The following is a 22,906-nucleotide window of genomic DNA, read 5'->3' as shown; positions in this document are numbered from 1 at the left end:
ATTCCAAGTCTCGACGTCGATGATCTATATAGCTTTTCTATCGATCTTGGGCCTGTTTTATTCTTTACCTAATCAGTTGGACATCATCAATCATTTTCTGGGTCAATTCGGGCCCAAGGGATCTAGATAACACATCTCTCTCTCTTATCTCATCCCAGTGAAGAAGAGAACGACACGTCCTACCATATAATGCCTCATAAGGTGCCATCTGAATAGTCGTCTGGTAGCTATTATTATAAGCAAACTCTACTAAGGGTAATATTTCTACCCAAGAAGCTTTATGATCCAGGCAATAAGCTCTTAACATGTCCTCTAAAATCTGATTAACCCTCTCTGTCTAACCATCCGTCTGAGGATGATAGGCAATACTAAATGCCAAATTAGTACCCAAGTATCTTTGGAGACTCTTCTAGAAAGTTGATACAAATCTTGTATCACGATCAGATACTATAGTCCTAGGTACACCATGTAATCTAATAATCTCCCCAACTGATCTGTGGTAGTAGAATCTTTGATGGGCAGGAAATAAGCTGACTTGGTTAATCTATCATCAATCACCTAGATAACATTACATCCATTCTGAGCTCTAGGGAGTCCACTAATGAAGTCCATGGAGATATGCTCCTATTTCCATTCTGGAATAGGCAGAGGCTGAAGTAACCCTGCAGGTCTCTGGTATTCGGCCTTAATTTGTTGACAGGTGAGATATCTAGTAACAAACTCACCTATATCTTTTTTCATGCCTGACCATCAAAAATGTCTTTTTAAATCCTGATACATCTTTACACCCCTAGGGTGGGCAGTGTAAAAAGAACTATGAGCCTCTATGAGAATTATCTGTCTTAATTCAGTTATCTGGAGAACATATACTCGATCTCTGAATTTGAGAATTCCATTCAATAAGAGCAATATCATCAACAACTTGTGATAGGGTGGGTTACTCTAATATGAGAGTCTTTATTCATGTAAACACTTGACTACTTATGTATGATTAAACACTTAAATATCATACTTGTAGAATTAAACATTTAAATTACTGCAAACAATCTCATATTAGGGAAATTATAATAAATGCCTAAAATTAAAGGGTGTTCAGTGAAATTGTCCAAAACTCTATAAATTAAGCAAAAATGCCCTTAATTTGGAAAATGACTAAACTGTCTTTATATATAAACCCCACATTTCCCACAGATTTACCATTCAAATTCAGAGAAAAATTTGGATCTCCCACAGGTCTCCTATAGACGCAACGGGTTTTGGTCTTTTTCATCAACTTTTCATGTTTTTTGACAACTGAAAATGACAAATAAGGATAGTACATCATCCCACTTCTTGTTTGAATCAATTTATTGTTAGGACTATTGAGATTTGAGGGAGATTTTGAGGTTTGAATGTTTAGGGCTCAAATTTTGACAATGCATAAAATGTTTTGATTCTTGGTTGTTTTGCTTAAATTTCTTGAGGGGTTTTGTGTTATTAGATGTGTAGATTTGATTTGTGTTGAAATTAGAGGCTGAAATGATGATTTTTGATCGAAAAATGGGTTAGATCTGTCAACGCTACGTTAATCTCCCATGGGGGCCCGTGGGGTAAGGGAAAAATTTAACATTTTCAAAATTTTATGGGGAGAGGAAAGAGGGGGAGTCCACGGGGGTCCGTGGAAAATTTTACATTGAATCGTGAAAACTGTGGGTTTGGTGAAAATTGATTTTTTTTAAACTATAAGACCTGTAGGAAACAGATTTTGAATGACTATAACTTTTGATTTGAGAGGAGTTACGAGGCCTATAATATATCAACGCGAAGCTCGTTTCGAGCTTTATAAAAAAATGAGCTTTGCTAGTTGTGCCCAATTTGGAGATCTAAATAAAACTGTTTCAATGTGTATTATGCAGTTTGTTTTACCAAATTTAGGATTTTTGGTTTTTATGATTTTGAGCTTGTTTGTGACTGGGCTAGACTTTTTTAATATGTAGTTTTCAAATTTGACATCTTATCTTTAGTTTTATGCTTTTCTATACACGTTTTATGATATAATTATGAAATTTTAGACCAATTTTTCGGTTTTCTTGTTCTTAAACTATTTGAACGTGTAGTTTTCAAAATTTAGATCTGTTTTTTCAGATTTTTGAGTGATTTTTTTATTGTTGACATTCTAGGGTATTTCAATATATTTATTTATTCTTAACATGATTTTAAATCCTTTATATATTGTGTAATATCAAAATAACCCACATATTTTTTAAACATTTTATTTAACCCCTAAATCATTATCAAATATCCAAATGCCCCCTTTACATGACATAAAACTAGATTTAACAAATAAAATTAAGTTTTGAGTTAAAATTAATATAAATACTTTTTTTTTCACAAATTGATTTTTACGATTCAAATTCAGAAATACGAACTTCTTCCTTCCGAACAAACTCGTAGTAATTGATATTAAGTAAAAATGAGAGTGCGAGTGAGTGTTTAAGTGATATAAGAAATGTATGTAATAAGAGTGAGAGTGAGAGAGTTTATATAGATGTGGTGAAGGGTAATTTTGGTATTTTAAAAAAAATTAAGGCATTTTTGCTTAGAAACAAGAAAAATGGGTATTTTTGCTTAGGAATAGGAGAAATGAGCATTTTTGCTTAATAAAAGGGTAAAATGGGTATTTAATATAATTTCCCCTCATATTATCAAAATAGTGGAAAACATGCAAAATATTTCTCCAAATAAACACCATCCAACATGTGTAGTAAAAAAAAATAACTCTCAAACATAATTTAACCAAAACATGTCATAAAATAAATATTACATTACTAGACAAAACATTATAACATAATGTCAATTCATGTCCCCTTCATGCTTGGCCTTTGTTGACGTGCCATTACGCAGCTGCCAACATCAACTTGGATGACATGAGATACAATGTGTGCCAATGTCTTTTGAAAATCTTTGTTGGAATAATTTTCTCAAAATGATGCTTTTTATAAAAAATCTTCTCTTTGTGTCCAATGGATTAAGTTGAGACAAAAATTTGACAACCTAACCACGTGAGTCTCATAGGCTATTATAGTTCACAATATATATGAACTCGTACTAACACTTTTTTGTGGGTGCACATCTATTTGTAGATGCATTTGATGAACAACATCTTCTCTCTATGACTATAACTAGAGGTGTCATCTTAAATTTACGTAGAAGTTAAATTGTTGTAAAACTAATGGTTTCATTCTTTTTTAGGTACTTATATGCAGAGCTGGATTCGAAGTGAGCTCGATACAAGCTTTGCTTCAACGAACCCTAATCCGAACTTGATATGTACGAACTTGAGTTTGAATCTGAGCTAAAATATATTTGAAAACCAATTACAAGCCCAAGCCCGAGCTTGAAATATGTGAACCCGAGCTAAAATATCTGCAAAACTTTTTTAAACAATGTCGCACCAACCACCAGGAAATCAAATTCAAGTGAACGACATTGGCGAGCCTGAGCGAAGTTCGACTTGTCAACAAGAACTCATGATCCATGAAGTGAGCAGAATACGAAGAATTTACTCTCAAGGCTTGGCTAGCCGAGCTGAGCCCCCCCAAAAATGAGCTGAAAATGAGCTTTACCCTGTTTGGTCTCGGTTCAGCTCCAATCCACCCCTACTTATGTCTCTGCCACAACTGCCTGAATCTATGTTGAAGTCGCTGTTGTGGCTGCAACTGGGATGTACACATATTTGGTGCTGACAATGCGGAAAAGGAAGCGATTTTCGATCATTAATGATACAAGACAGAGCTCGAAGTTCTAAGAAACCCAGTTACGATAGTGTGAGGTATTGAAAAACCAAAATTTGATTCTTTCGGACAAACGCCAACTCATATTAACCATTTTTCTTTTCTTCTATTTATGAGATTATCGTCACTGGCGATATGGCACTGCATTGAAACATTTAATTGTAATGGAAATTGATCTTATTCATTAATTACACTTGATTTGCAATGATCATTTCTAACATTGATTAAAATTTCATTGCAGTGTATAGATTTTCACCCTGTATTTTGTGTGCCGCCACACTAAAGTGGGCAACTTTTCCAAGATGGCAGTCTCAGAAATCATAAGGCAGGAGCATTTTCCATATGGGGCGTAAGAGACATCATCCAGTTCATTGAATCAGTTGGGGAAAAAACCTTGTGTTCATGTAGGATCCATAGATGGGCATTAACGTTTGAGAGAGATGATAATTCAAAAGACTGAAATATTCCATGTGTTTCATTATTTACTTTCTTTGTATTGGATTTCATTATAATCCCTCTTTGTACCGGTGGGATTGGAGAAAGAACGTTCTTGTCATATTTATATGGTTAGATTTTAACGACATTTAGCTGATAGTGTTGCTGTATTTCACCCTTCGTATTATTACTATAAGATTAAGTTATAGTTTGACTAAATCAAGAAAGAAAAAACAGGTCTATATATATGACAAAAACAACCAAAACTCTGATCATATTTATTCATCATTTAAACAAAATAAAGGCTATCACTAAACAAAAACGTTGACATTACATCCAAAAACATAGTGATAATAATAATGAATAATACTGCAAGCACACTCAATGAGAATGATGTATAATGATAAAAAGTACCCAATAACTACTAGAGGTATGGCATCCTTAAAAATAGCCAGTTCTTAATTTGATGGTGGTGGAGACAGCAAAGGAATTGAGGGAATTTTGGTGGGAATGGTCGGAAGAGGAGTTGATGGCAATGGAGGGAGAGTTAGTTTTGGCACAGTTGGATTTGGCAAAGGAGGCAGGGTTGGTTTTGGAAGAGTTGGCAATGGAGTTGAAGGCAGAGGTGGAAGTGTAGCCTTAGGTAATGTTGGGATTGATGGCAATGGCGGCAGCGTGGCATTCGGCAGCGGTGGAAATTTAGGCAATACTGGAGGTGATGCCACTGGAGGGTCCAAAAAATGGCGAGCTGCAAGGCTCATATCAAAACTTGACAATGAGAATGCTACTAGCAAAGATAACAAGAAGGAAACCTTAAAAGCAGCCATAATTAAGCAAGCTCGTGAATACGATGAACGGAGGATTTGGTTAATTGTGTTTTCTGCGGAAGAAAACTGCTCTAATAGACGTTTTTATAGAGTAAAAACGTTGAAGGGTTCGTGGAGGATGAGATGTAGGTGGGGAAGTCTTGATAGAAGTACTCTGAATAGTTTAACTTACCTCGATGAGGCTAATTTCTTGTTGAACTCATTTTTTGAAGCAATTTTGCAGCGTACTTACCTTAGACAATTACAAATTGACAGGTGTTGATGTTTCTCACCAATCCCTTCTAATCAAACTAGGAATTTTGGCTTCAACTACTAAATGCAAATTGACATGGTTTTTAGAGTCAAAGGTCCATCCAAATTAAAACTTGCTTCTACTGTGCAATTTCGCATTCACCTCCATCAACCCAGTCGTAGACTTTGACAAGTTGTTTGGGAAATGAGTTTATTTTAGGGTTAAAAACCACGCAAAGATATAGAAGATTTTGTAGGAAACAATGGCCTTCAGTTTTAGATCCTCAAACGACAAAGAATTGCCTTCAATTTCAAATGCAGTGCATTGATTTTTTTTCTGATTTGTTAGACAATTCAAAAACAGTTCTATTCATTCGATTTCCTATTATCAACTGTCATTCGCAATTTAAAGTCTTGTGCATGATACACTAAAATAGTAATGATTAAAATTAGGGATGAATATAAACTATACCAAGATTGAATATCTTATGACTCGAGTTTAGATCGAATGTAAAATAACCTAACTCAAGTTCAGTGAGCTAAAATTAAGAATAGTTCTAGTTTGACTAGAATGAAAAATGGTTCAACTTTAGTTTATAGCTTGAGTTCGTGACTTAATATTAAAGCGATATCGTTTTATTCAATAATAGTAAATTAACATCATTCGGATAATTGTTTTAGATAAACTAAATTAAATTGTGGGCCAAGTATCAACAAAATCAAACCATCCCCCAACTCATCAGTCTAACTCTCTCTAGCGTGAGTTCGATTTGGTTTTTAAAAAAGTCAACCCTCTTGCTATAATAATTGAAACTGAGTGTTTTAATCTTAAAAGATTAATAAATAAGGATATAATTATAACAAAATTTTGGTAATTTCTTTAATATTTAAGGTGAGAGTGATAATCAAATTATCATTTATATTGCATGCCGTATCACTATTAGTAATATAAAGTTGTTGAAATTTTTTATTACCTACAAAGCAAATAAGATGAGTAGTGCTATGTGCACAAACAATGTATACAATTTTGAGAACAAACAATAATATGTCATTATGCAATTGGGTAAATTTAAATTAGAGATAAAATAATACCCAAACACATAGGGACATATCATTATTTTTGCACAAATTTTGTATATAGTCTTATTAAAATAAGATAATATAGATAATAAAAGATAAATTATCAAAATAATTACAGGTAACCAAATGCCCCCTTAGTGTTCATGTAGGATCCTTATATGTGGATTCATGTTTGAGAGATGATAATTCATAAAACTTAAATATTTTGAATGTTTCATAACGCATTTTTTTTGTGTTTGGTTTTATTATAATCCCTCGTTTGCACGGTTGGGATTGGAGAGGAACGTCCTTGCATGTCTGTGCGATTAAATTTAACCACGTATTTAGCTTATAGTGTTTGTATGTTTCACCTTTCGTATTATTACTATACCATTAAATTAAGTTATAGTTTGACTAAATCAAGGAAAAAACAAAAGTGTATATATGATTAAAACAACCAAAAGTCTGAATATATTCATTCATCATACAAACAAAATACAAGCCACTACCACACAAAATCGATTCAATATAACATTCAGAAACATAGTAATAATAATAACGAATAATACTGCAAACACACTCAATGTGAATGATGTATCATGATACAAAATACCAATGACTAATTGAGTTATGGCACGTTAAAGAATAGCCAATATTTTAGTTTGATGGTGGTGGAGAGAGGAAAGGAATTGAAGGGATTGTACTGGGAATGGTAGGGAGAGGAGTTGAAGGCAATGGAGGGAGAGTTAGTTTTGGGACAGTTGGATTTGGCAAAGGAGGCAACGTTGGTTTTGGAAGAGTTGGCTGAGTTGGCTGAGTTGGCAATGGAGTTGAAGGTAGAGGTGGAAGTGTAGCTTTAGGTAATGTTGGAATTGATGGCAATGGCGGCAATGTGGCCGTCGGCAGTGGTGGAATTTTCGGCAATAATGGAGGTGGTGCCGCTGGAGTGTCCAAAAGATGGCGAGATGCAAGACTCATATCAAAACTTGACAATAGTGCTACAAGCAAAGATAACAAGAAGAAATGCTTAAAAGCAGCCATAATTAAGTAAGCTCGTGAATATGAAGGACGGAAGAGTTTGCTATTTGTGTTTTCTTTCGGAGAAACAACTCTAATGGACGTTTTTATAGAGTAAAAACGTTGAAGGGTTGATGGAGTTTGATGAGATGTAGGTGGGGAAGTCTAGAGGGAAGTATAGTGATTATTTAAACTTGTCACCTAGATGAGGCTAATTTCTTGTTGAACTAAATCTTTGAAGCAATTGTGCAGCTTGCTAACCTTAGACAGTTATAAATTGACAAGTGCAGATGTTTCTCACCAATCCCTTCTAATCAAAACTAGGAATTTTGGCTGCAAACTACTAAATGCAAATTGACACGGTTTCTTGAGTCCTCAAAAGTCCATCCAAATTAAAACTTTTTCTTCTGTTGTTCAATTTCACATGTCACCTCCACCAACCCAACCCAATCATAGGCTTCGACAATTTATTTGGACAATGAGTTTATTTAAGGATTTAAAACTATGCAAAGGGATATAAATTTTTGTTGGACACAATGGTCTTCGATTTTAAAACCCCAAAGTACAAATAATCGCTTCTTTTCTAATCCAATGCAATGATTTTGTTTCTGATTTGTAAGATGATTCAAAAATAGTTTTGTTGATGCAATTTCTCGTTATTACATACATAATTTAAAGTATTGACAAAATAGACTAAAATAGTAATGATTAAAATATGAATGAACTATGTTGTGTTTACTATTATATCAAAATAATACTGAAGAATAAACCAAAGAAAATAAAGAAAATTAGACACAATTTTTAATGCAATGTTGCTATTAATTGACATGTATTATGTAAGGAATAAATACAATGAATTATCTTCAATGTTTTCTCTTGTCTCTTGATGATCATGATCCCTATCTCTGAAATAATCTTTCATATTTATAAGACTATTGAGGAAAAATTACATTCAAATTAGAATAATTAGAGATTCTTAGTCCAAATGAAAATTCCAATAGTGGATTCCTATTTTATTTGATTTAAACGGGAATATATACAAAGATCCAAATATCTTAGTTAAAAAGATAGAGACATCATCTCGTTGTTATGAATATGAAATAAAAGAATATATGTTGAAGGTTCTGGACAAATCCCTTGTTTGTTGGATGCCTTCTCGATGCTCGAGTAGAAAGTTTACTCGTTTTAGCTGCAAACTATTGAATAAGAGACAGTTAAAGTGTTACCCAGTGACTAGTTAGTGTCTAGCTGCTAGTATTGATGATCTAGACTCTTGAAAAGATGTGTCTTGGATAAAAAATTCATAGGCTAAAAAGTACAGTATGTATAACTATTACTTTCAGTTAGGGTTAAATTCGAATTCAGCTAGTTTATTTCGATTGTCAGCTCGACTTGATCAAGCCTAAAATGAGCTACCATTGCTTGAGCTTGATCTCTCAACCCAATTCTACATATCTTATATAAGTGAGATGTATTCTAGCAATTCATGATACCCATTATAAAAAAGCTTACCCTTCATTCCTCATCACAATTCAATTTCCTTTCATGTTTTCAATTATGAGAAAACATAAATTTTAAAATTAATAATTCATAAGTTTAAAACTAATAACTAAATCTAAAAAATATCATCGTGCAAAGCTGAGCTTTAGCTTGACTCATCATATTGAGTTTTAACTTGACCTCAACTCTATTAAAATTCATCGAACTCGAGCTTAGGCTCTAGTTTAACTTCCTTGAGTTGAATCAAATTTGAGCAAGCTCGAGCTACAGCTTAACTTGGCTCGAACCCACCCTTACCCTTAATTTAAGGACTTCAAGAATTATCTGCTTGAATGGGATGTTGCCACGTTGAGATTTATCATATCTTTTTTAATTAGAAACATGTATGTTGGCATCATAATGACTCCATATGTTTGGAGCCATGTATCCATATTTTATTCCATTTCCCTGTGGATTATGATTTTTGTGCACTATTTCTCAGGATGGCTGACAAGTGTTTAAGGGTAGGTTTGAATGACTAGGATGCGCCCTCTTTCGTTTATTTGTTTTGGCTATAAAAAGGAAGGCAGAATGACTTAAACTATGCACATTGCAAAACGTTTTCTTTCATTCTCATTCCATTAGGTCTTCATACATCTTCTAAAGGTCTTTTTGTCGATAGGAGCAATATCATCACCAACCCGTGAGAGGGTGAGTTACTCTAATCTGAAAGTCTTCATTCATGTAAACACTTGACTACTTATATATGATTAAATGCTTAAATATCATACTTGTAGTATTAAACATTTAAATTACTGCAAACAATATCATATTATCAAAATAGTGGAAAACATACAAAATATATCTCCAAATAAACACTATCCAACATGTGTAGTACAAAATAATAACTCTCAAACATAATTTAACCAAAACATGTCATAAAATAAATATTACATTACTAGACATGACATTATAACATAATGTCAACTCATGTCCACGTCATGCTTGGCCTTAGTTGACGCGCCTTCATGCAGCTTCCAACATTAACTTGGATGACATGAGATACAATGTGTGTGCTAATGTCTTTTGAAAATCTTTGTTGAAATAATTTTCTCAAAATGATGCTTTTTATAAAACATCTTATCTTTGTGTCGATTGGATTAGGTGGAGACAAAACTTTGATAACTTGGCCACGTGAGTCTTATAGGCTATTATAGTTTACAATATGTATGAACTTGTTTTAACACCTCTTTGTGGGTGCACATCTATTTGCAAATGCATTCGATGAACAACAACTTCTCTCTATGACTATAACTAAAGGTGTTAGGCACGATCTGGGCCCCTTTATTTTAGCACGGCTTGGGTGGACATGACCTGCTACTGTGGTGGGTTGTGCCAAGCCCTTAGGTTGGTTGGGTCGTGCCATAGACCAACCCAACCTGACTAACTACTATAACAAAAAATTAAAAAAAAAGAAAGAAATTAAGAAAATTTTAAAAAATGTTTCAAAACGATTTCTACAACTACAAAAGTCATTCTACTTCTGCCCAACAAGCCCAACGACTACTGGCCAGGCTAGTAGCCCTGGTTGGAACCAATTAGCTCACGTTCATGGCCTTGTTACTTTCGCCATTTCTTTAATGTCTATTAACAACATAATTTCCATTTTGTTTTTCAAATTTTATTAGTTATTATTTTTCTTTAAAAAGATAATAAAAAAACTTAATATGTTCTATATGGAAAAGTTGTGTAAGTAATTGGGACGATTTTACTTTGTAGACTCGATAGACCATGAATGAGTATAATGTAAACGCTACAAAAGAGACCTTTTACAGTGTTTACAAGGTCATCTTTATAGTATTTACATTGCACTCATTCCTAGTGCCACGGTCTAAGGTGTTGTTATTCCTAAAATAAGCAAACTTTTAACCCTTTTTTTTCATAGCTTTGGATTTGCACATTTTGAAGGGTAAAGAAACTTAAGTAATTGCTCCATCTAAGATTTTGAAGGGTAGAGAATATCCTTGAAGGATAATTCAGGTGTTTGATATGCGATTAAAATAATTTCTTAATGTCACCTTAAATTTACGTAGAAATTAAATTGTTATAAAACTAATGGTTCTATTCTTTTTTAGGTATTTATATGCAGAGCTGAATTCAAAGTGAACTTGATACGAGCTTTGCTCAAATGAACCCTAATCCAAACCTGATATATATGAACTTGAGCTTGAATCTAAGCCAAAATATATTTGAACACCAATCACAAGCCCAAACCCAAGTTCAAAATATATGAGCCCAAGCCTAAACCTGAGCTAAAATATCTTCAAAATTTTTTCAAACGATGCTGCACAAGCCATCAGGAGACCAAATTTATGCGAACGACTTTGGCGAGCTTGAGCGAAGTTCGACTTGTCTACATGAACCCGAGCCCAACAAATACTTCTGATCCATGAAGCAAGCCGAATACAAATAAGTTATTCTTAGGGCTTGACGAGCTCAAGCAAATTTATGCGAACATATTTAGTGCTGACAATGCGGAAAAGGAAGCAAATTTCAATCATTGATGATACAAGATAGATCTTGAATCTCTAAGAAACCCAATTATGATAGTGTGAGGTATTGAAAACCAAAATTTGATTCTTTTGGACAAACGCCAACTCATATTAACCATTTTCCTTTTCTTCTATTTATGTGATTATTGTCACTGGGGATATGGCACAGCATTGAAACATTTAATTGTAATGGAAATTGATCTTATTCATTAATTACACTTGATTTGCAATGATCATTTTCAACATTGATTAAAAATTTCATTGCAATGTATAGATTTTCACCCTGCATTTTGTTTGCCGCCACACTAAAATGGGCAACTTTTCCAAGATGGCAGTCTCAGAACTCATAAGGCAGGAGTATTTTGCATATGGGGCGTAAGAGACATATCTTCCTGTCCATTGAATCAGTTCGGGAAAAAACCTTGTGTCCATGTAGGATCCATAGATGTGCATTAATGTTTGAGAGAGATGATAATTCAAAAGATTGAAATATTCCATGTGTTTCATAATTTACTTTCTTTGTATTGGATTTCATTATAATCCCTCTTTGTACAGGTGGGATTGGAGAAAGAACGTTCTTGTCATATTTATATGGTTAGATTTTAACGACATTTAGCTGATAGTGTTGCTGTATTTCTCCCTTCGTATTATTACTATACGGTTAAGTTATAGTTTGACTAAATCAAGAAAGAAAAAACAGGGTCTATATATATGACAAAAACAACCAAAACTCTGATCATATTTATTCATCATTTAAACAAAATAAAAGCTATTAATAAACAAAACGTTGACATTGCATCCAGAAACATAGTGATAATAATAATGAATAATACTGCAAGCACACTCAATGGGAATGATGTATAATGATAAAAAGTACCCAATGACTACTAGAGGTATGGCATCCTAAAAGATAGCCAGTACTTAATTTGATGGTGGTGGAGACAGCAAAGGAATTGAGGGAATTCTGGTGGGAATGGTCGGAAGAGGAGTTGATGGCAATGGAGGGAGAGTTAGTTTTGGGACGGTTAGATTTGGCAAAGGAGGCAGCGTTGGTTTTGGAAGAGTTGGCAATGGAGTTGAAGGCAGAGGTGGAAGTGTAGCCTTAGGTAATGTTGGGATTGATGGCAATGGTGGCAATGTGGCCTTCGGCAGCGGTGGAATTGTAGGCAATGCTGGAGGTGGTGCCACTGGAGTGTCCAAAAGATGGCGAGCTGCAAGGCTCATATCAAAACTTGACAATGATAATGCTACTAGCAAAGATAACAAGATGGAAACCTTAACAGCAGCCATAATTAAGCAAGCTCGTGAATACGAAGAACGGAGGATTTCGTTTATCGTGTTTTCTGCGGAAGAAAACTGCTCTAATAGACGTTTTTATAGAGTAAAAACGTTGAAGGATTCGTGGAGGGTGAGATGTAGGTGGGGAAGCTTGGTAGAAGTACTCTGATTAGTTTAACTTCTTACCTAGATGAGGCTAATTTCTTGTTGAACTCATTTTTAATGCAATTTTGCAGCTTACTTACCTTACAATTGCAAATTGACAAGTGTTGATGTTTCTCACCAATCCCTTCTAATCAAAACTAGGAATTTTGTCTGCAACTACTAAATGCAAATTGGCATTGTTTTTAGGGTCAAAGGTGCATCCAAATTAAAACTTGCGCATCTACTGTGCAATTTCAGATGTCACCTCCAACAACCCAGTGACAGGCTTTGGCAAGTTGTTTGAGAAATGAGTTTATTATAGGGTTAAAAACCACGCAAAGAGATAGAAGATTTTGTGGGAAACAATGGCCTTCAGTTTTAGAACCCCAAAGGACAAAGAATTGCCTTCATTTTCAAATCCCATGCATTGATTTTGTTTTTGATTTGTAAGACGATTAAAAAATAGTTCTATTCATGCGATTTCCCATTACTAGCTGTCATTTGCAATTTAAAGTCTTTTGCACGATAGACTAAAATATTAGCCATTAAAATTAGAGATGAATATGAACTAAGCCAAGATCGGACATCTTTTGACTCAAGTTCAAATCATATGAAAAATAACTGAACTCAAGTTCAACGAGCCAAAATTAAGAATAGCTCGAGTTTGACTATAATGAAAAATGGTTCAACTCGAGTTTATAGCTTGAGATCATGACTTAATGTTAAAGCGATATCGTTTTATTCAATAATAGGTAAACTGACATTATTTTGATAATTGCTTTAGATAAACTGAATTTAGTTGTGAGCAAGTTTTGACTGAATCAAACCATCCCCCAACTCGTGAGTCTAACTCCTTTTAGCTTAAGTTTGATTTGGTTTTAGAAAACTCAACCCTCTTGGCTCGAACTCCACTTAAGTCAAATTTGAGTTAAATGAATTCAAACCGAAGAAAACTGAGCTAAGTCAACTCTTGAGACCAAGTTAGCTTAGTTTGGGTCCAACTCTAATAAAAATTTGAATAGACTATAATGTGTCTACTATATGTAACAGTAATGTTGAAGAATAAATAAAAGAAAATGAAGAAAATAAGACATAATTTTTAATTTGGTCAAAATGCTTTCGTCCATAGTGTAGCCATTAGCTTATATATATGCATTCTATATGGTATAAATATAATGAATTATTTCTAGTGTTTTCTCTTTTCTCTTTTGATGATTTGTAAACGCAGAGGTAAAATTATCATGAACAATCATTTGTATGAGATGAATGATTGTCTCATGCCTGGAATAAACCTTTTTCCTGTTGTGAATGCTCATTTGCATGATAGCGAATGTTTGCTCATGGCCTATAATTTTTCCAAACGAGGTTTGACGAACATGCTTGCGTGCTACTCGTTGTTCATTTTTGTCAGAAAAGATGTTACGACTCACTATTCATAAGAAATTAATGGTCGTGCATAGTGTAAAAAGACTAAAATACCTTTAGGATCTTAGAATGAGCAAGATATATAATAATGGTCATTCATTGAATGAATGATAACCGACTATTCATTAGACTAGGAATGCCCATTTGTCTTGAGTAAAGAATGAATGACCATTCATAGGTTAGGAACGATCATGAGTTATGCTATACAAATAATTTAGGGTTAAATAATGAATCTTGAAAACTCCAAGGGTAGAAGCAAAACCTATAGAATAAGGTACTGTCTTAAGAGTCCAAGTTACATAAGAGAAAAGGTTAAATACATTATAAGCTCATAGCTAGGTAACTCGAGGTAGAATGCATGCTTAGTATGATTGTACTACAGTTGGTGGTACAAGTCTTAGGGTCGTTACAAAGGGGCACCTATGAGATACTCCTTACATTACCTCATAGTAGGACTATTGATTTGCAATAAATTTTGATATCTGCATTAGGGTGTGATGAGCCATAGTAGGGTCAAGTTGAATCGTAGTTCGATAATAGTGTAGGGAGTGGACTACATAGTATGATATTCACATGGTTGAGATGTCAAATCCCTATTTTGGCCTAATTCGATTAGCAAGTTATGAACAACTCAGTTTAAGGTTAAGTGAGCTTTCACCTGTAGCGTGTTAAATGAAAATAGGATCCCAAGGGATTGTTAGATATGAGACATCGGTATCAAGTCAGTAATGCAGGTTTGGGAGACCCAATAGGTCTCAAGGGTTCAATAGTCAAATATAGGTTCATGTCATTCAAGTAGAGTAAATAACTTATTCCTAATGAGCTCTTTAGTGTGAACTGAGCCTAACGATAAATAGGAATTTAATATAGTTAAGTTATGTTCATACTTACTCAATTTTTATCACTCACGCTTTTTATATTGTCTGTTTTGTAGGAGACAAAACTAGATGGTGGATGTGGAAAGACTGCATTAGGTATAAGCAGTTGAGGGCATTTATGTCATTATTATATTTTGTGTATTTATGTCTCCAATAAACCATGTTTTGGATTGTTTTATGACCATTTGTAAATACCTTACGTTTATGTAATGATGATATCTTTTGCATGTTTTCTACAAAATTTTTATAAAGGGCAATTTGATCTTTTCTTCATGGAATTTACTTTATGGGTCGTTATTTTGCTTGAATAATTTATTTTAAATAGTTGCTTTAATAATCAATGTCAGTATTACTCTTATCTAGAGGGTAGTATTTCTAGAGGGAGTGTTACATGATGACAATTCTCCTCTCTAAAATAATCCTTTATATTTGTAAGATTACCAAGCAAAAATTATCAATGAGTATATGTTAGGTTTTTAAAAGGCACCATAAGACTCATTTAACTTCAATCAAATCAAGACTAGTATATGTTTTAGAATTATATATGAGATATTATTAATCTGACTTCTAAATGTTCTTGAATAAAAGAAGTATAAAGTGAAAGAGTCTTTAATGGTAGGTTTGGTTGTTCAATTGATACCTAATTATAAAGCAATAACAACAATAAGAAGTACTAGTCTTGTTGCCCAAATAAGGTTAAAAGTATTGGATGTTAATTGGTTAATAAATGAAGATTAAGTAAATGGGAGTCCATATTTAGGTTTAGAAATTATATGGATATTAAAGTTATCAATATGGACAAAGTAGATATTTACAAAGGTTCAGGGGCTCCAAAATGGCGTTGCTATCAAACTCAGTTATAGCCTTAAAGTTATGATGAAAAGCAAATGCAATTGAGTATCGATAAGGTAAAATAGTTAAGATGACTTAGTATTTTCTTAATAAATTTCTTTGTAAATCTATGTCAAGTTAATCTTGGGTCTATGGAGATGAGAAAACCTAGCCTAACAGTTAAGGATGTTCTACTTAAGTAGATATTTATAATCCTATTAAGCAAATGCTAAGTCTAATATTAGTTTGTTGCTACCTTATTGGCCATATAGAGTATTCCAAAGGATATAGTATGTATTACCTCAATTAAGATACTAAAGTGATTGACATTCAATTCTTGAAATATCCATAAGGTTGGATAATTTCATGTCTAAATTGACAGTGGGAGTCAATAAAGTTTACAAGGACCTTGAAATCTAAAATTACTTTAGAGGATGTTCCCACTAAAGTATTGATAGCTAATCTTATAGTAGATGAGCCAAATATGATTGATATAGTGGTGGAAACCTTAATGAAAAGTCTACTATAAAAGGAGGATTTGCTATCATTAAAATTTTTTATGTGTATCTTATTAAGGGAGTCTATATAGTGCAATCAATTTTATCAAAAACATAAGGGATTAAGCTTTTGGTGTGTGATCTTAGTCTGTCTACAATTAAAATAGACTTCTTGACAATGGTGTCTCAAACTTAATAAAGTGCAATTGCTCATGAATTCATATGAAACAAATTGGACCAATAAAGGAATATGAAGATCAGTGGGACCAAATTTGTCTTCATAGTGATACAAACATCAAGCCAATTTTATCCAAGATCTATGATGCGAAAGATCTTAAAGATACATAATTTATTCTTGGTATTGAGATCCACTGTGAAAGGAGTCATGGACTTGTGGCTTATACTTGAAGTGTGTGTTTAAAAGGCTGAACATGCAAGATTGTAGGGCGAATGATGCGTTTGTTATGAAAAGAGATAAGCTCGACATCAAGTATTGTGTAAATAATGAGGTTAAAAGGGAATTCATGTGAAATGTCCCTTACGATAGTTCTATTTGAAGTTTGAGAAATGTGTAAGTAAATTTTGCATTTAAAGTTTTTAATCTTGACCTCTCAAATCAAAGTTTTGTTTATTGAGACATGGTTTAAAAGGTAATGAGATACTTGCATAAGATCAAGTTCTTGATGATTATAAAGATAATCTAAAGTATTTTTTTGGATATATTATACTCGTTGAATTACCATATTTGAAAGACATTAAGCAGTGTAATTAGACAAAAGACCATTGATAGATTGAGACATACAAAATTAAATTTTTTCTAGTTAGGAACCTCAGAAAAAAAGGAGACATTAGGATAAAATATAAAAATATAGCATTAAAAGCCCCTAACCAAAGGAATAAGACCCATAACCCATAAAGTCATGTTGAAAACATGAGCGTGTTTAGGGTTTTTCAGTGTCTACGGTTAGTGGGAGTTTTAATTATTATTGACTTGTTGATATATTTATTGATCATGATCATATTGACATACTTGTTTATTTATTGATGTATGTGTATATATATAGTTAAAGTATAATATGTGTCTCAAAATAGGGTTTTCCTTGAGCATGACAGTTGTATGTGTATGTTTCACAAGTCTCGAGAAACATTGAAATATACAAGGTTTTTTGGGATCAAAGGGATTTCTTTAGTTTCTTTGAAACATAAAGTTAAAAGAAAAATCATAAATAAGACTAACAGAGACATGACACATGGTTGTGCACTTCATTGGGTGCTAGTTTTGCCACACTCTCAGATTTGGTCTATGTTAATTTGATTATTAGTAATTATCATCAAGGACAATTTTATGTTAATAGATAGCATAAGTAATGTTTTGGTTCTTTATTGGTGATGATATTTATTGAATTGTTTATTAAAGTGTAATTTATTTTTAGACTATTTTGTTTTCTAAAGTAGTGGCCACCAAAAATTAAAAATATTAATTACCCGAGAGTCAAAAATTGCTTTTTTTCATAAAATAAAATAAAAAATAACAATTAATGTTGCCCAAGTAACAGAATGTTAGAAATTTTCTAATGTGGGCTAACATTAATTATGGTTTTGGTTTAATAAAATCGGGTAATTGAATAGTTCAATACCAGTTTACAGATGAACTTAAGTGATTAATAAAGATAAACTCAGTACACATTAAAAGTTATGATCTGAGTAAACAATATAAAAGTAGACCTTGAGGTTTATTGGACCTTGATAGGGGGTGAATTAATCTCTTATAAATTGGATAGATTTCTGCCCCAAAACCTAATGTAGTATACCTGCAGTATAACCTTATTCATACAAAACTGTTATTTAGGGAGATTTATGGAATAGAAGACCAAGTCATGTCAAGAGGTGATCTCAGTAAGTAATTTCAGATGTTTTATGGTTTCAAATTATATGGAGATTTAAGTATTCCTAACACTCTAATATTTAATTCAGTGTTTTATAATCTATGAGTAGGTTTTGCAGATTTAAGATTGCATATTTTATGTATGTTTGTGCAAAATTATCTTACAATGTCTCCTCTTCCTCTTGGTGAAGGATTTGACCCTTCTAAGGGGAGAGCAAAGGAGTGCGATAACAATTAAGGAGCAAGAATTGCTATAATGGTTGATTTGTCTTCCAAGGAGCAAAACTATAGTGTGAAGGTTTTTGATCTATTGTTAAAACTTGCAGTCACATGAGAGAGCTCAAAAATAAAATCGAGACTATTGGTAGTCACAGGTTGGATTGAATGAACAATAAGGGCTTCGGGAGAGAAATGGTGCCCCAAATATCGGAAGAGTGTGAGGGCGATTTGGGAATCACGCCTCATGGAGTCCTTGAAAAAGGATAAGAAACCCAAGGAAATTTTGTTCTTGATAGTGATAGGAGTAGGTATGAGGACATTAGAGTTAAGATTTTTGATCTGTTCCTTTCTCATATTTGATTTCCATAATAGAAGGTTACTTTCATAGGAAAAAGTTGCATGGCGAAGGCTGTGACAAAGAGCCAACACCATATCAAGATGATTTGTTGAGAGTAAGCAAGGTATGACATTTGAAAAAGTTATCCACCCTGCCTCGGGCTGGGAGTTGTTAGGGCATAGGTTCTCGACCTTGATGAGGATGCTTGCTACTCGTCTTTAGTAGAAATGGCAAGCTAATTGTGTTTACTAGCAGCTATTTTCACTGTTGCATGAGTATGTTGTATTTTGTAATTGTATATTGATATGATTAATAAAATTATGTTTGTAAGTACTTTCATTGCAACTTCATTTATTGTTGCCATGCTTATAAAATGATCTTAACATACACTGCTTTCCTTTTTTTTTTTTTTTTTTGTGATTAGCGGAAAGAGAGTACAAGAGAGAGCTAACAAGTGCTTTACAATGCGGAACTTGATTGTTCATCATGATTTCAAATTACACAACGAGTTTGGGAGGGTTACGATGCCTCTGGGCGAACTGAGTGTGCATCACACTTTGCGAAAAGGACATGTCGGTTTTTTTGTGATAAAATTCTTTCTTGTTGTTTATTGTTATGTAGACAGTTGCTAAGCCCGTGACAAGACATAGAAGGAGCCTGCGGTCATCATGTCAAAAGGAAGAGTAAGTTGCATGTGGAGTGTAAGTGACCGAGTAGTGTTATATATATAAAAAATCTGTGTAACTCTGTATACAAATAATAATAAATCACCATGCGATTGAGTTATTTTAAATTAAAGAAAAAATACTACTTAATTATATGATAACCTATCATTATTTATATACAAAATTATATATATTGTTTGTGCATATAGTTTCGTTGGTAAGAGACCATATCATTAAATTCATTGAATCAAGCACTATTTGGGAAAAAAAAAATGTAGTGTTCATGTAGGATCCATAGATGTGCATGAATTCATGTTTGAGAGATGACAATTCATAAAATTGAAATATTCCGTATGTTTCATATTTTAGCTTCTTTGTATCAGATTTCTTTATAATCCTTCGTTCGTACAGGTGTAATTGGAGAAGGAACGTTCGTGTCATATTCATATGGTTAAATTTCGAGCACAAATCAGTGATAATTAAATTGAGTTACAATTTGGCTAAATCAAGAAAAAACAAAGGTCCATATGACTAAAACAAACAAAAATCTAATCATATGTATCCGTTATTTAGACAAAATACAAGCCAATACTACACAGAAACGATGACATAGCATTCAGAAACATAGTAATAACAATAAAGAATAACACTGCAAGCACACTCAGTGAGAATGATGTATAATGATACAAAGTATCCATGGCATCTTAAAGAATAGCCAGTGGTTTAATTTGATGGTGGTGGAGATAGGAAAGGAATTGAAGGGATTGCGGTGGGAATGGTAGGAATAGTAGTTGATGGCAACGGAGGGAGAGTTAGTTTTGGAACAGCTGGATTTGGCAAAGGAGGCAACGTTGGTTTTGGAAGAGTTGGCAATGGAGTTGACGGCAGAGGTGGAAGTGTAGCTTTAGGTAATGTTGGGATTGATGGCAACGGCGGCAATGTGGCTTTCGGCAGCGGTGGAATTGCAGGCAATACTGGAGGTGGTGCCGCTGTAGTGTCCAAAAGATGGCGAGCAGCAAGACTCATATCGAAATTTGACAATGATAATGCTACAAGCAAAGATAACAAGAGGGAATGCTTAAAAGCAGCCATAATTAATTGGAAGCAAATAGGGAAGAGCAAGCTTGCGATCGATATGGAGATTGGAGAAGAATGATTCTGTTATGAGTTGGAGAAATCAGCTCCTGATAGCGCTATTTATTGAGAACGAATATTGATGGTTTCATAGAGTTTGATGAGATTTTGGTGGGGAAGTTCTGAGAAAATTTTGTTAGTTCAACTTCTCACCTAGACCCTTTGCTTGTTAAACTCAATCTCTGAAGGGATGAAGTAAATTATTTAATATTTAAAAAAAATTCTAACTTCTAAATATATAAGGCTCCAAGTAATTCATTTGAAGTGTGCAATTTGACTGGTGCAGTTTTTCAACTACTACTGTGACCTGTAATGGTTTAGACTTCTGAGATTCATGCTTTAAAATAAGGGAAATTATTACAAATGGCCAAAATACCCTCCCAGTAAGCAAAAATGCCCAAAGTCACTATTTCAAGAAAAAATGCCCAAATTCACTATTCTTAAGCAAAAATGCCCTTGATTTTTCCTAAAATACCAAAATTACCCTTCCCTTCATTTACATAAACCTCCTCACTCACTAAAAGGTGTTAAATGAAATTTTATTAAAATTAGGGAGTACTTTGATATTAAACATTATAAGAGCATTATAAATTTCTCAATGAAATGTTAGGAATAGATAATTGAGGGGTCAAATAAATGTTATTAAAATTTGGGGGGTATTTTGATATATCGACTCGTATTTTTCAGATTTCTGAAAAATTTTTCGATTGTTGCCATTCTAGGATTTTTCAACTTTTAGAATTCGAATTTCAATTTCATTTTTTCGAATTTCATTATTTTACGATATATCGACTTGTATTTTTCAGATTTCCGAAGGATTTTTCTATTGTTGCCATTCTAGGGTTTTTTAACTTTTAGAATTCGAATTTCAGTTCCGTTTTTTCGAATTTCACCGTTTTACGATATATCAACTTGTATTTTTCAGATTTCTGAAGGATTTTTCAATTGTTGCCACTCTAAGGCTTTACAACTTTTAGAATTCGAATTTCAGTTTCGTTTTTTCGAATTTGACCGTTTTACGATATATCGACTCGTATTTTTCAGATTTCCGAAGAATTTTTCAATTGTTGCCATTCTAGGGTTTTTCACCTTTTAGAATTTAAATTTCAGTTCCGTTTTTTCAAATTTCACTGTTTTACGATATATCGACTCGTATTTTTCAATTGTTGCCATTCTAGGGTATTTCAACTTTTAGAATTCAAATTTCAGTTTCGTTTTTTCGAATTTCACCGTTTTACGATATATTGACTCGTATTTTTCAGATTTCTGAAGAATTTTTCGATTGTTGCCATTCTAGGTTTTTCAACTTTTAGAATTCGAATAAAGCCAAGTTCTTTCGAATTTCACTGTTTTACGATATATCGACTCGTATTTTTCAGATTTCTAAAGGATTTTTCGATTGTTGCCATTCTAGGGCTTTTCAACTTTTAGAATTCGAATTTCAGTTCTGTTTTTTCAAATTTCACCGTTTTACGATATATCGACTCGTATTTTTCAGATTTTCGAAGAATTTTTCTATTGCTGCCATTCTGGGGTTTTTCACCTTTTAGAATTCAAATTTCAGTTCCGTTTTTTTGGATTTCACCATTTTACAATATATCGACACATATTTTTCAGATTTCAGAAGAATTTTTTAATTGTTACCATTCTAGGGTTTTTCAACTTTTAGAATTCAAATTTCAGTTCTATTTTTTTGAATTTCATCATTTTACGATATATCAACTCGTATTTTTCAGATTTTCGAAAATTTTTTTTGATTGTTGCCATTCTAGGGTTTTTCAACTTTTAGAATTCGAATTTTAGTTCCATTTTTTCAAATTTCACCGTTTTACGATATATCAACTCGTATTTTTCAGATTTCCAAAGGATTTTTCGATTATTGCCATTCTAGGGTTTTTCAACTTTTAGAATTCGAATAAAGCCAAGTACTTTCGAATTTCACCTTTTTACAATATATCAAATCGTATTTTTCAAATTTTCGAAGAATTTTTCGATTGTTGCCATTCTAAGGTTTTTCAACTTTTAGAATTCTAATTTCAGTTCCATTTTTTCGAATTTCATCGTTTTAGGATATATAAACTCATGCTTCATAGTAACATCACTCAAATCACATATCCATATATAACCACAGATAAAGTATATCATACACATATGCACATACAATAAATATATACATCTAAACATAGGAAGAATAATAAATAAACAATGAGTCAGCTAAATATACATCCGTGAGCTACTCG

At 33.1% G+C, this 22,906-nt stretch overlaps 2 protein-coding genes across 2 annotated transcripts; both read right to left on the bottom strand.

Moving 5' to 3' along the window:
- Positions 1-6,768: 6,768 nt before the first annotated feature.
- On the bottom strand, positions 6,769-7,418 carry LOC123193490 (protein PELPK1-like). The gene has a single exon (XM_044606512.1). It carries the CDS (start codon positions 7,364-7,366, stop codon positions 6,983-6,985), a length of 384 nt encoding a protein of 127 aa, XP_044462447.1. The 5' UTR covers positions 7,367-7,418; the 3' UTR covers positions 6,769-6,982.
- A 4,665-nt stretch (positions 7,419-12,083) lies between these two features.
- LOC123192523 (protein PELPK1-like) lies at positions 12,084-12,718 on the bottom strand. The gene has a single exon (XM_044605109.1). The coding sequence runs from the start codon at positions 12,661-12,663 to the stop codon at positions 12,295-12,297; it is 369 nt and encodes a 122-aa protein (XP_044461044.1). The 5' UTR covers positions 12,664-12,718; the 3' UTR covers positions 12,084-12,294.
- Between the last annotated feature and the right edge of the window lie 10,188 nt (positions 12,719-22,906).

The sequence above is a fragment of the Mangifera indica genome, chromosome 1, assembly GCF_011075055.1.
Source record: "Mangifera indica cultivar Alphonso chromosome 1, CATAS_Mindica_2.1, whole genome shotgun sequence".
Classification (NCBI taxonomy): domain Eukaryota; kingdom Viridiplantae; phylum Streptophyta; class Magnoliopsida; order Sapindales; family Anacardiaceae; genus Mangifera; species Mangifera indica.
The sequence above is the reverse complement of the archived record's forward strand: the minus strand, read 5'-3'. Positions and strand labels throughout refer to the sequence as shown.